Source organism: Salmo trutta, chromosome 19, assembly GCF_901001165.1.
Source record: "Salmo trutta chromosome 19, fSalTru1.1, whole genome shotgun sequence".
In the NCBI taxonomy this organism is placed as follows: domain Eukaryota; kingdom Metazoa; phylum Chordata; class Actinopteri; order Salmoniformes; family Salmonidae; genus Salmo; species Salmo trutta.
This window is the reverse complement of record NC_042975.1, coordinates 5,143,976-5,158,754: the sequence shown is the minus strand read 5'-3', so window position 1 is coordinate 5,158,754 and position 14,779 is coordinate 5,143,976. Positions and strand designations below refer to the sequence as shown.

At 38.5% G+C, this 14,779-nt stretch overlaps 1 protein-coding gene across 4 annotated transcripts; it reads left to right on the top strand.

The window, feature by feature from the left end:
- Positions 1-1,910: 1,910 nt before the first annotated feature.
- Positions 1,911-12,754, top strand: pitx1 (paired-like homeodomain 1). 4 transcript variants are annotated; one of them, XM_029699512.1, is made up of 5 exons: positions 1,914-2,069; positions 3,193-3,247; positions 8,274-8,426; positions 9,637-9,839; positions 11,465-12,754. In XM_029699512.1, the coding sequence occupies exons 2-5, from the start codon at positions 3,202-3,204 to the stop codon at positions 12,011-12,013; spliced, it is 951 nt and encodes a 316-aa protein (XP_029555372.1). In that variant the 5' UTR covers positions 1,914-2,069; positions 3,193-3,201; the 3' UTR covers positions 12,014-12,754. The 4 variants fall into 4 exon arrangements, with proteins under 4 accessions (XP_029555374.1, XP_029555372.1, XP_029555376.1 ...); XM_029699514.1 differs by lacking the exon at positions 8,274-8,426 and having other exon boundaries at positions 1,911-2,069; XM_029699516.1 differs by lacking the exons at positions 1,914-2,069; positions 8,274-8,426 and adding an exon at positions 2,705-3,021.
- The last annotated feature ends 2,025 nt before the right edge of the window (positions 12,755-14,779 follow it).

Here is a 14,779-nt window from a genome sequence, read left to right as displayed (position 1 = left end):
TCTAGCAGCCCAGGTTATCGTTGGTATAAATGTACACATTTGAGTTTGGATTGCTCCAATATATTTTCGATTTGCGAATGAGGAAGCGTAAAATACAACCTTGATAAGTGGCGTAGACCTAGTTGTTTTTGTCTTTGTCATAGTTTTTGTTGTATTTGTAGTCCTGCTCCACTTAGGCATTCCTATTAGGCTTAATAGGGGCGGCAATTAGCCTATAATTAGCGCGTTGGACTAGTAACCGGAAGGTTGCAAGATCGAATCCCCAAGGTACAAATGTGTCGTTCGGCTCCTGAACAAGGCAGTTATGTTCCTAGGCCGTCATTGAAAATAAGAACTGGTTCTTAACGGACTTGCCTAGTTAAATTACAAAAAAAAAATGGGCTTCTATATTGTGCTCTTGTTTATTTAGGCCTACTAATTGACACTTTGGCAGGGGTAATAGATTAGGCCTATTAATAAATAGGACAAAATACAACAAAATAACCACATTACAGGGAATAAATGATGTCACCAGAAAATCCTATTTGGAGTAACAAGCTCTACTGACCAAATAAGCGACAGTAAAATGACGGAAGTCAATGTGTTTATACCTATTCAACATTCCTTAGAAACTGTTTGTTGGATATTCTTTCGGTTGTGATTATTAGTCTCAACAGAAGACACTGTGTCCAATTAGCCTGTAGATGCAATCAGTAGGAATCATGAAGTAGGCCTGTACTCTATCCATACGTTACTGTATATTTTTCTCACGCGTCTGTATATCGAATGTTTATTTCCAACAGGCAACAATAATTTGAATACGAATAGCTAAATTGGGAAAGCATAGGAAATACAATTCAAAATATAAAATGTAGAAGAAATGTTCCTGCTGTTTATGACTAATAAATAAACTAGTTAGGCTACATTTAATTGGGCTACAGTTAATCTGTTTTTTTTGTTTGTTTGTTTTTTAAATACTTTGAAAATGTATAGTAACAAACAGAATCATGTATTTAAATGTTTCTGGTAGAAAACATTTGATGCAGAAAGTGAATATGTTTACGTAGCTTGACAATAGCCAAGCCGAGCTTCGTGTACTTCATTAAGGCTATAGGATATTTAAAGTATTAATGCTCAGCAAACGTTTATTTTCTAGGCTAGACCTATTACTTGTTTATGGGGCTAAAACAAGAACGGGCTGCAACTAAAGCAATGTTGAGCGTAAAGTCACATAAACACAAATACCATTGGCTAATTTTAGATTAAGGCCTATAAAAACTGAGCTGCTAGCATAAATTATGAAATGTTGCGTTTTGAACAAGTTTAATCAAATTAAATAACGTATTTATCAGCGGTATACAGTGTGTGGTTTGAAACAGAGGGTAAATATTGTCTAATAGCGTTTTGTTTAAATATATGCAACTGAAAAATTAAGCAATATGCGTATCTGCTCCAAGCAGAATTGCTTTTAAGTGAGATTTGTGCTTTATTGAGGAATTCTAATGATAGCTATATGCCTACCCAAACCAAAACACCTAAAACACTTTTTTTTAAATTATTGTTATTGTATTATCTTTCCAAAATTAATTGTAACAGCTTGCATAGGCTATATTGTTAGTATCGCATAATATTTTGTCCAACATGTAGAGCAGACTACTATATAAAATAGAAAGTAAAAACCCCTAAATATTTTACACACGCCGAAATTTCTAGCCTATATCTTTTTCACCATAAATGTAAAAAAAATAAACAAAAATACAAAAAAATGTCATCATATATTCCACTAAACATATTAATATTCTTAACCATTTATTTAGGCTGTTCTCAGCCTTCCAAAAGACCGGTTTGCTGGTACACCCCCCTCACGTCACATGCGCATCCTGTATCGAGTTGCTGTCGAGGATTCGCTGGCGTGACGTCACCGAGACACGCGAAAGGTCTCCAGAAGAAAAACCCGGAGCGACGCGGAGAAGCTATCAAAGCGCATATTTGGACACAGCATATGCCAGCACTTATGTGGATATGTTTCACACCTGCATGTGGACATATTAACGACTCATTTTTTTTCTGTCTTTGCTGGGAATTAACTGGTGAGTAGGCTATTCGAGTTGTGTGGAAAATATATGCCTTTCAATGTGTTTACTATAAGAACGAACGATCTGGCTGTGAGCGTCTGGAGCGATATGCATTGAGAGCGTTTGTGTTTGCGCGGCAGTTCTATAGAGTAGACAGTTGTGTTTTACAAATGGCATTAGATAGTCTGCGAGATCGCTGAACATAACCATCCAAACGGTCTAGCAATAACGCAGTCTTAACACATTGGTGGACATTGTGTAGCCTCTCCTGTCCGTGTCAAGTGGATAGATACATCGAGGCTTCGAGTATTACGCATTGTCATGACACCGCGTTCAGGGTGGTTACCTGACTGTTGCAGAAGAACAACCTTGGCAGGGTATATCAGGTGTTGTTGGATATTGAAATAAAAAATGTTACATTTGATGATATTTTCATAAGTGCATGGATGAGAAGACTTTAGGCTATGACCGTCTGAAAAAGAACGATATCGCATGAGAGGTAAAACGACAGAAGTAGTGCGCCCTCGTATCATTAGATGTAATACACATGTTTACTTCTCAAAAGCCTCTTAATTAATATATTTTGTGTATGTGCTCTTGAATATGTTACTAATCTGACATATCACAACTGTGTGTGTGAGTGTGTGTGTGTGTGTGTGTGTGTGTGTGTGTGTGTGTGTGTGTGTGTGTGTGTGTGTGTGTGAGTGACATCGGTGTGAAGAATGGGAACCATGTATTACGTCACGATTTATTATGGACATAAAGCGAGCAAAGGGATTCCTGAAGATAAGAGAGGTTGTGTGTATACATCACGATAAAGACTTTTAGGCAACGGTATCTCTGAACGGAAAGGTCAACATAATTCCCATTGGTTAATAAGTGCCGCCAAAAAATGACTATTATTGAACGTTAAGTTGCGCACGCATTTCTTTCGTTATATTTCCATGTAGCCTAAGCAAAGGGGCAAGTGCGTGCACGCTATTCACTTGGGCCAATATAGGCCTGTTTTATGCCTGCTTTATGTCTGTTTTATGCCTGCTTTAAAATGATTTATCAATAGAGGTAGGAAGGTTACAATGACGAACCTGCATAAAAGTGAATGATGTTGAATGCACCGTTGTTATTTTGTTTTTTTCAGGCATCTGAAATGGAACTTAATTTGTCAAAGAATGTAATCTCCTGCGGAGATCCAGGTATGCATGCTTCACTACTTCTTTCAGACTTTGGTAACAATTTACTGGTCAAACGTGGTTTATTCTGCATTCATAAAGACGTGGTTAAGGCTAAATTAATGCATTGTCAGTACACAAGCAGATTATAAACGAACACGGTGTTTGAGAACGTATGCCTAGTTGGGGTTTTTTATGCACCATTGACAGCTTATAAATGCATAATAAAGCCTTTATTATGCCCGTCGGCTACATATTATATTTGTGTAAGCTTGTTGCATCTGAATAGTTCATGCTTGGTTATGAAGGATTTGTTATTTGCTTTGTTATACCTTTATTACGCAAAAAAATATAGGCTACTTTTATTGTTTGCCTAACCGTAGCTTAAATAAACTTGTTGAAAGCATGTTGGCATAACAACCTAAAAATACCACAAAAATAACGTTTAGAGATCTAGGATCTTTCATTGGTTTCTGTCGTGTATGTGTAATAAGGCGGTGAATGTGAAAAACGAATACCCTTTAACGGATAGCCTTAACTGATATTCCATATAAAAGGCTATTTGACACAGACCTTTAATCTGTAGGCTGTGCAAACCACACGAATAAATTCAAACAGGCATTTTTGATCAATACTTAGCCTATCCAATCTATAAGGTAACGCTGACCCTGGAATTTAATTAGAACGATGTAATTTGCATTTACGCAATCAATGGGTTAGGCTATATTTTATAAAGAAATTGATCTTGTAGCCTACCTATACTGATGAGGACTTCACTTTTTAATTGGCCTATGGACTGTTGAAGAGAACATGTGGCAATAGTGATATAACCTCAATGCACCTCAAGCTATTATGAACCAATATGGTACAAAGTAGCCTAGTATCCATTCATTCTAATATCCATTCATTCTAATATTCATTCATTCTAATATCCATTCATTCTAATATCCATTCATTCTAATATCCATTCATTCTAATATTCATTCATTCTAATATCGATTCATTCTAATATTCATTCATTCTAATATCCATTCATTCTAAAATCCATTCATTCTAATATCCATTCATTCGTAGGTGAAATGATGGAGACATTTCGACTGAAACACTTGTTCAGATGTCAGGGTGGTTATCGGGAACTGGTCACGCAGACCTTTGACCAAGTTTCCACTGTAGATGGCCAAGATATGACGATCACTGAAGTAATAATGTCTTTATATCCATACCTTTTCCAATGACGCAGCCTGTCCAATTACATTCAAACCCCATTTATTTATTCCCTTTGAATCTAAGGCAACGTTTCATTTTCTGTTTTCGTTTCCCCTTCGGAAGTTTGTTTTGGGTACGACAAATAATAAAAATGAAGAAAAAAAACACTAGGCCTTGCTTGAATTCCATTTTTTATTTTTTGTTTTGTTTGTGATGATTAACGACGGTCGTTGAGTTTATTTTCAGTCCTCCGAGAAAATATGACTGTTTATCTTGCCTCTGCCCTGTAACCCGTCTTGGTGAAGGAGAAAAAAAACTTCTGTAAACTATCCGTCACGCAAGTGCCTTATATTTGAAAACGCATTATCAGACCACGCCGAGCCAACAATGCCGCAGTCCAATATGAACGCTAAAGGACAAAATTGACATGATTGTCCCTCTTTCACCGTATATGCATGAGATCAACAGATCTAGTAGGCCTATGACATAGATTGTCAAGGAGGTAACAGCACCAGTCCAGTCTCGCCTCTAACATACGAGCCAAAGCACAAAGGGATGCTGACAACATCTCTATTGGTTATTCACTATGACGAGCATCTTCATTTGGGTTGTGCGTAATTGCGCGTATTGTAGGCCAATTATGTCACCCCCAAGGGCACTTTAATTGGGCTTTTTAGGTGCCCTCAAAACTATTAGATAGTAGGAACCTACTACTTTAAGTAGTAGAGATTAGTTTGTCATTAGCTTACATGTCTTCATTCGCTGAGACGCTTGTGTGTCAAATGGTGTTTGAGGGCTGTTCCTATCTCAGTTCTTCACTATTACCAGGATCGAATCCTTTCCATCCACGTTCCAGTCAACTCGGGAGAGTTAAAACTCAATAGCAACATTAATTGAACATCTTTGGTTTGCATCTGGATTAGTTTAAATGCAGTTGACCAAGACACACAGCCAAGAGTGCATGAACCAATAAGGAAAGCAAATACCAAACCACTTTGTTGGTTTATATTATTCTAGTTCTAGGAATGGGTAGGCCTGTAGGCGTTATTTCGTGTGACAGCATGGCGTGCATTCAAGTGCTCAAGAAAACTCATTTTACAAAGCGGTTCAATAACATAAAAACAATATTACATTACTCTTGCGAGGAAACAGCACAAATGAATGAAGAAAGAAAGTGATTGTTGAGAGGTTGCACAATTGCCTTCTGAAAGGCCCTGAAGGAAAGCTTTACAGTTCGACGGGGTTCTCATGTTAAAAGTTAATGTCATACAATGACCTAAAGCGCTTAGGATTGGCGCCGGCGACATGGCTTGGAGACGGTGCACAGCGGAAGCTACATACACTACCTGGCCAAAGTCATTATAATACTGCATTGTTATTGGGACCATTTGGAAGCATGGAATAAAACAGGCCTAACATCCGTTACTCATTATTATTTATTTTTTATTGACGATGATAAAACGTTGAATCCATAAAATAATTCCAAAATAAATAATGAATGCAGATATAGGCTTATGTTTTAGGCCAATCCAGGTTGACACAACAGGGCGGCGCGCCTTGCCTCGTCTTCATTCCTTTACATTTACTCGGCTATCAACTTAAAAACGAAGTTTGTATTGTTATTGCATATTGTGTTGATAACTACAGTGACAGGTGATTGATAATGGTGTTGATTTCCCAGTATTGTTTTACTATTTTCTATTTATTGTAACGCTGCAGCAGTGACATACATTTCGCTTAAAGGACAGACGAATATATGCTGTTTATAGGCCTAGGCCAGGGATCATCAACTAGATTCAGCCGCGGGACGATTTTTCCTTGAGCAGATGGTCAGGGGGCCGGAACGTAATTACAAATCATTTGTAAAACTGCAAATTGACCGCAAGAAGCCCAAACGGATAAATAATATTGAACTAAAACAGAATCATGTCAAACATTGCTTACATGTTTTTTATGATCACAAACTGTATATCTCTCAATTATGCGTTGTAATACTTTGGAACAGACTTTCAGAATTAAAACCACTTGGAGCTGATTTGCTGATGTTTTTAGAGTCTTTTATGGCCAAAAATAAATATAAATATTTTGGGGGGCCAAATAAGGGCCGCCAGTTGGGGAACCCTGGCCTAGTCTATATATTTATTTAAAAAAAATTTTTTTTATTTTTTATTTAAAATATATTGAAATGATTCACAGAAAATCAATTCAAGTGGCCGGTGACGTTTTCATCTCAGTCATGTCTTACCAGCAGGCGCCGCTGATTTACAGTTGGCCTGTATGATTGTCCAAAACACTCTCTAAACTCAAGCAACTCAAACTCGATGCCATTATTTAGGCAATGTGTTTTTTTTTTATATCAAGTGACATAAGGCTAGTCTATCTGAATGCAAAATATCAATCGTTAGTTCCAACAAATTTAATAAAGCTGGAAACTGTCACGAGACGAATTTATGTGTAGAGGCCTATGGCCTAGGGTATCTGAATGCCATAGGCTACCGTTACTGTTGTAAGTAGCACAAATCGGTCGAGTAAACGAGAATATTTCCAGTAAAAAAGTTTATGCAAATATTTTAGTACATTTGTATGTAAAAGATTATAATTTCAGTTTTTTGAGGGCTTTATCCGCTGAGAAATGTCATGTGTCATGTTTGTTCATTCAGTGTTGTATTTAGAAGGACCAACTAAAAGATTGATAGTGCTGCCATTTTTTTTCATTAACATCTAAAAACAAATAATTGCTTAAGACATAGCTGTGTAGTTAGTATATGCAAGTTGTTATAAAACTATAAATAATAGTTCAATCAAAGTGTACAAAATTAAAGCCTCAAATAAATATAAAGGTCCTACACGCATCATCATCACCATTTGTAGCCTACTTTATGCAGTCATTTCTCATGAGGTTGTAATTTTCATAGTTCAGATTATTTGTCTTATCTTTGATAGTTACAAGTAGCGAGAGATTATTGTAAAAGGCTACACGTGAAGATGCCTGAATCAGTGCAGTGACACGCGCGCGCACACACGCACACACACAAACACACCACTTCATTCTTTTGACACAAGGTCCACCTCACTTGCTTTTAATCCGTGATTGTTTAGAAGACCTGTAAAAAAAAAAGATAGGTCATTAAAAGTGCCCCATACATGAATTTGTAGACTATTACGGTACACAATACACTGCTGCTGCATTAAGCTTCTTTCATATACATACTTAAGTATAAATTAGGTACTTTCCATTTATATTTGGCCTTGAAAATAACATGGGCAGGTCTATATTCAATGTTTATTCAGCTCCTTTCATATCCGAGACATACATTGTGTGCGTGTGTATATAAGCGCACCCAGCTGTCGGGCCGTTCCATTGCGTTGGAGCATATTTCAAACATGTCTGAATAAAGGGCCCATATTCTTCCAAACTTTCCAATGCAACTCAACTCGCCGTTGCCTCATGCGCTCCCCTGAGATAAATCCCCACCAAAAAAAATCCTCTCCTGTAGTCAGATTGAATGCTCTTTGTGGGTGGGAGGGACTCCTTATTTCGGGGAGGTTTTAACGCAGAAGATGGGTGGGTCACATCCCTTGGTTCTGCTGCGAGCGCTTCCATTCGGTCACACCGGGCATATCCGCACCAGCGGAAACTGAAAGCATAACGCACTGTCACTGCTGCGACGAAAAGTGGGTTTGTTTTTCCGGAGAATAAATTCGTGGAAATCTGTTTTAATTTTTTTTGCAATGGCAAGTGTTTTGCTACGGATGGAAATCTAAGCATTCGTGTTGAAGATTGAGAAAGCTCGAATATACAGGATTGAATATTTATTTTTAATACGGCATCATTCTTTTCAAGGTGGAATGAATTTGGACAGAATTGCAGAGACCGTGAGACCCCCACCGACACGCGACATGCAGGCTTCTACGCTTCACTTGCCGAGAACTTCGAACAACACTCGAGAAACCTTAGAGAACTCGAGCAGCGAGTCATCCGATACTGAATTAGCAGGTACATTTACGGTGCAATAGCATTGCATTAGGCCTACCTACTATCATTATCGCTAGGTATAATTAAAACACGGCTTTTCCTGTTAAACTTCTGTGCGTAAGGTTTTCGATAAAAAATAAACGTAGATATGTAGCATGCAACGTGCCCAATGCATTGAGTTTTGGACTAAAACACACATAGACCATAGGCTAGATGAAAGTGAAGTGTCCCACTGTTAAAACAAACTATGGTTTTATTTGTAAAAACTTGCAGCTAGAATGTGCATTTGACCCAATATGAATGAATGGGAATTCTTCAGCGTCATTTTATTCATTTCATTTTTCATTTCCGTAGACTAAATGTCGTGTCTAAAACGCTTTGCTGAAGTGTTTGCCTATATCACCGCCATGCTATTAAAACATTATCGAGCATATTCTCAAATAAATACTTTTTAGTGTTTTAACACTTTCCACAGGATAACAGGAAATAGCCTACGGGTTGATTAGTTTTTTACCTGCTGCAGGACGGTGTGTGTCTTTATCCTACCTCTTCATCAGTCATACTAAAGAGATGATGAGGACGTAGGCCTAAGGAGAATAGCGCTAACCAATACAGTCAGCTATTAAAATATGGCGAGTTTTGTTTTGAACTGACCCCTTTCTTCTTAAAGTATTGTCCTTCTTACATCTAGCTATTTTCAAGGTATAAAAACAAAGGCGCTAACGTGTAAAAACAAGCATTGGCAAGATAATGGACGTTGGATAAGACTGGACAAACGTTGCAACAAAAGGGAGTGTTGGTTTATGCAGGTAGAGGCCGATAAATGTTTACTGGAGCTTCTAAAATAATCGATATTGAACCAGGAGCAAATCCGTAAATGTTTGACGACCACGAGCACGTGATACTTGTGGTGTTTTTTAATAGGCTTTTGAAACTGGTCATTTACTTTAGTGATTTATAGACACTTCAAACACTGCTAGGATTATCCTGCCAGGTACGGCCTGTTATGCGTTTCTGCTGCAGAACTAAACTATTTTGTAGTTTGTACAAAATTGTACATGCTTTTTTTGTTGTTGTTGGCCTATCTAAACTAAGGAGTTGAGTTGGACTGAGATTGTACAGAACCACATGGGGGGGGCACCCCTCTATGTAAAAATGTAAGAATGTTTGGCTCAGTATACGCTACATTACAATAATCATAATTTATATATATATATTTATTTTTTTGCAGAGAAAGAGAGGATCATAGAACACAGAAGTGACGATGGCAACGCAGACGACCCCAAAAAGAAGAAAGCGAGACGGCAGAGGACTCATTTCACCAGCCAGCAGCTGCAAGAGCTCGAGGCCACCTTTCAGAGGAACCGCTACCCGGACATGAGCACAAGAGAGGAGATAGCCGTGTGGACCAACCTCACCGAGGCCAGAGTCAGGGTAAGACTCTAGGCGGGGGGGCGGTGTGTAAAACATACATAAAGTCTATTCAGAGGGAAACCATAAAGATGTGAATGAACGGATTCTACAGTAAAAACTTTTCCGTTGAAACTTGTTCGGAGTTTTATTACTTTACTTCAAGCCTACACTCGAATATCACTTGGATGATTTCGTCGCAATAATTACCAGTGATTACTTAACGTTATGACGTGGAACTGACGCCATAATTCTCCTCCCTCGAGCGTTTTAAAGTTGCTCATTGTGATCCCCACTCAAACTAACTGGTTCTCCCACCAATTACATTTTCGGGGGGGGGGGGGGGGGGGACGACAAATGAACACAAATGTGTCCACTTTTTGTGACTTTGCATCTACTATGATTTAAGTATAGCCTGTAGCCTGTACCCTATATATACTGCGCCAATCCATTTATAAATATTTATTTCGGTTAACAGTTTACTTACAGGTATTATTAGTGCTGTAATGTGTATTGTTCGACTACACTCCACTGTAAACGTGTTACTCTAGAAACTTTTTTACAGCAACAAAATGTTTAGTGAAGTGCAATGAGTAATTGACATACTTACTATACATATACACTGCTCTTGTGAGTATAATTTCACAGTAGGTCTATTGGAAACCCTTTTTGCAAAATTCAACCTAAACCCCCATAAACAAATCGGGTGTTTTAATTGCAATATAGGCAAGAAACAAGATAAGCTTGAGTTTGTGTCCTAGGCTTACAATTAGGCGTATGTCCATGTGTACATGTATCAATATTTTCAAGCCTACATATCCAAACAACAATGCACCCCCAGTTAGCAACAAGTCGACATGATTTCAAAACCCAATAAGAGATGTTCATTTCGTTTTTCGATGGCAAGAAGATAATATTACTATTATCCACAGCCTACGTCTGTATAATACTTTTAAACATTTTGAAGAAGATCACAAACTGTTAACTGACGCCCAATTGCAGTCGATTATCATACTTGTATCGTTGACTTTATTAGCCAACAGTACGGATTTACTCACACACTCAATAGACGCTTAACATCATATGTTTTTAATTCAGTGGTCTCGCGAAGGGGCCGTGCAAAAAAAAACAACGTATTGATAATACAACTGTTGATAATAATGAATGTGATAATTCGACTAGTAGCCTTAGTTAATATGCCTAAAATCTGGTTTATTTTTGACATATAAGGCCTACACCTAAAAGACAATGACGAGAAGACGTTTCTAATTATATAGCCACCGACAATTTATCATTAGCCTACAACCGTGTACCCCGGAACATAGCCGCGGCACCCCCCAAAAAACCGACAACAAAAAATCTATAAATTATTTTTTAAATATATAATACACCGGATGTTCCCATTGTAAAGTAATTACGAGGTGTTTCTTATTAGACAAACAGAGACAATTTTGTCAATATTGATATTCTATGTTTTCCATCATTCATAGCCTCGTTATGCCTAGCTATATATTTTACATCGGACTGTTATGGAATGTATTGTGCATGTGGCAAATAATAATACAAGTATTATTATCATTAAATTAAATTACATTATTGTTATAGATATGTTGAATATATTTTTTTTCTTCCCCCCCTTTGATATTTAGGTGTGGTTCAAAAATCGCAGAGCCAAATGGAGGAAGCGTGAACGCAACCAGCAAATGGACCTGTGCAAGAACAGCTACCTTCCCCAGTTCAGTGGGCTCATGCAGCCCTACGACGACATGTATCCCGCCTACACCTACAACAACTGGACCAACAAAGGACTGACCCCGGCCCCTCTGTCCACAAAGAACTTCACCTTCTTCAACTCAATGAGCCCACTCACATCCCAGTCAATGTTCTCGGCTCCTAACTCCATCTCTTCTATGACTATGGCCGGAGGTATGGGCCACTCCGCTGTACCGGGGATGCCGACTGCTGGCCTGAACAACATCAGTAATCTTAACGGCATCGGCACCTCTACAATGAACTCAGCCATGTCCTCCTCCGCATGTCCGTATGGACCTCCCGGTTCCCCTTACAGCGTATACAGAGACACATGTAACTCTAGCCTGGCGACTCTGAGACTGAAATCGAAACAGCACCCCACCTTTGGATACAGCGGGTTACAAAGTCCCGGGTCTAGCCTTAACGCCTGCCAATACAACAGTTGACCGATCAGACGCGATGAAAATAATTTGCCGACAGCTGTGGGCCTAGTGGGCCTACCTGCGAATGGGGCGAAAGACAACTAAACTGGACTGAGTTGCAATCATTTTTTCAAATGGATTATGCGGGTTGTATGTGTTTACCATTGAACTTGCACAACAATTTAAATGCTTTTTTTTTTTTTTTGATTTAAAAGTGATGAAGACGTGTTACATTGCAACAGACAAAGGAACTTTTGTGTATTTTCGCTTGCTTGCTTTGAGAACTCAAACCAATTTTAAACGTGACTTGTATAGGCCTAGGCCTATATACTCCTGGTCTTGGATTAGGAACAAGAAGTGCAACAAAAAGGCGTATCCAGACTCGGTAGAAAAATAATTATATTGTACATAGCTTATATTGCTCATGTGTGCTTTACCGTCTATGCAGGGGGTGCCACGGGCCCGGTTACGTGTCCATTCTTTTTTTTTTAGCGTGAATTTCATTTTATAGCCTGCTTTGTCTGGAGTATTTTCTCATTTTTTTTATGTGCTGAAAATAGAAATCCCGCATGCTTTAACTTCAGTGCAACGTGTTTTGTACAAGTTGATAATTATGTAAGATAAAGCAAAGTCCATTATACTGTATACAAAAGGTGATTGAAAAGTAACTTCATGTGTTTATGATCTGTTTGAATACAATAAAGCAGATAGTAGTTTATTTCAGGTATCTATTTAATAAAGGGAAAAGGTATAAACGAACACAAACATTTTCCAAGTTTATGGAATAAACTGGGAGTTGGTAGTATTTTTTTATTTAACCTTTATTTTGGCAGGGAGTCATGACTCATGCTAGTAAATAGCCTATACCGGCTTAGAATACATTATTTAATTGATGACAACTCAGACCAATCTTGACCTGTTTAACACAGTTAACATCCATATTCTGCCAGTCAATGAGCATACCGACGACTGCTGTCTGTGCTTTTCGTTCGACTGGATATTTCACATTACAGATCGTATTCTGTTGACAATGCGTTGTGGTTTGAATGATGTGGGCTGAACCACAGATGAGAAGCAGGCTACTGCAAGAGCATTTAGACCAGGCAACTCCTTTAAGTAATCAAACTCGCTATGATGAAAAGCTGAGACTTGCTACTGGCGAGCGACTTGGCATTTCCCCCCCCCCCTTCCAGCTTGGTTTCTTCATCATTTATTTTTCAGCCTAGGCTGTTCGTTTTTAGACTTTTTTTTGTTTTTACTGTCGAGAAAATGCTTCAGCGGGGATATACACTCATACTGTTAGGCTTACGTGCTGGAATTGGATATTGTGAGGCCAAATTCTCACAATATCCAATTCCAGCTCATAAGCCTAACACACTTTAATACAGGCCCCTAACAATATAGCAAAATTAAACCGCATCGCTGAATAACTGTGATAACGCGAATAATCAGCGAGATTTTACAACGACTATGAGTGTTTGCAGTTGTCAAGCGAGATGTTTTTTTCTCTTGACAGTTATCACGAGAGGAACCAATACGATATCTCCCAGGTTCACACCTTCAGCCAATCCCATAACTATAGTACTGTCCCATTAGGATGCTATTCACGCCATAACTATGCTGTAACTACAATGTTTATGTACTTTCAATTATTGATAATATGCCTTTTACAGGGGTCATTGCGTTTTAGTCTTTCTTCATTTAAAAATAAGTATATTAATATTCTACTTTTATGTCACTGGTCACAAACAATCAATGTATTCTTTTGAATGCAATAGGCTATATATAAAGAATCAAATAACTTATGTAAAATATTATACAAATAAATCAAGATACAACAAATTACATATTGGCAGAGTTTGCTAAGGGCTGATCAAGTGTTTGACGATCAGATAACACCCATGGGCCTAACCCTTGACAAACGCTTTCCTAACTCAAAGCGTGTAAACCAAGCACTGATGTCAATGGGAGATTCATACGCCCGTTGTTTGTTACGTTGTTCATGACGTCATAATAAAAACAAGACACTGTCAAAAACAATCATATATTTTCCCCGAATTAGCCCCACACCCCAGTCTTTGTATATCATTGAAGAGCAAATGCTAAGGTTTTAATTTTTATAGCCTGTAAATATTCAAACAGGTATTTCTATGCATAATGGGAAGCCTATTACTGGGGAGTCTACTCCCCTCCGAACATGTCTTATAGCAATAGTGTCTTACTACTCCAAAACAGGGAGAAATGCATTGACAACCAATGCTTGTACCAAACAGGTTTGCAACTAGTGAGAAGATAGTTTAAATTTTAGTCATTTAGCAGACGCTCTTATCCAGAGCGACTTACAGTAGAATGCATACATTTGTATTACATTATTTTTTAAAATACTGGTCCCCCATGGGAATCGAACCCACAACCCTGGCGTTGCAAGCGCCATGCTCTACCAACTGAGCTACAGTGGGCCTATAGTTCATGACCCATGTATTGAGTTGGGAGAATGAATCATCCAGAACTCCATATAAAGTCCCTGTGTAACAGATGACGTGTTGTGCCTGTCTGTGGCTGTTCACCAGTAGACAGAGGGGTTACGTGGGCCTCCAGATTCTACAGATAGTAGTTTACCTCACAGTGGCCCCAAACCTCAGTACAGACATCACTATGTGGGCCATCTGGACTGGACTCTCCCTGCCTGGCTGACAGCCTGGTCTGGGGTGGTGCATCCCAAACGGCACCCATTCCCTACTTAGTGCACTTATTTAAACACGGTCCTTGGGGCTCTGGTCAAAAAGTAAC

Bases quoted from the DNA above. Each gene is read 5' to 3' on its own strand.
- pitx1 (XM_029699512.1), top strand. From the start codon at position 3,202: ATGGAACTTAATTTGTCAAAGAATGTAATCTCCTGCGGAGATCCAG. The intron at 3,248-8,273 runs GTATGCATGCTT...ATTCTTTTCAAG, and splicing joins AATCTCCTGCGGAGATCCAG to GTGGAATGAATTTGGACAGA. The intron at 8,427-9,636 runs GTACATTTACGG...ATTTTTTTGCAG, and splicing joins ATCCGATACTGAATTAGCAG to AGAAAGAGAGGATCATAGAA.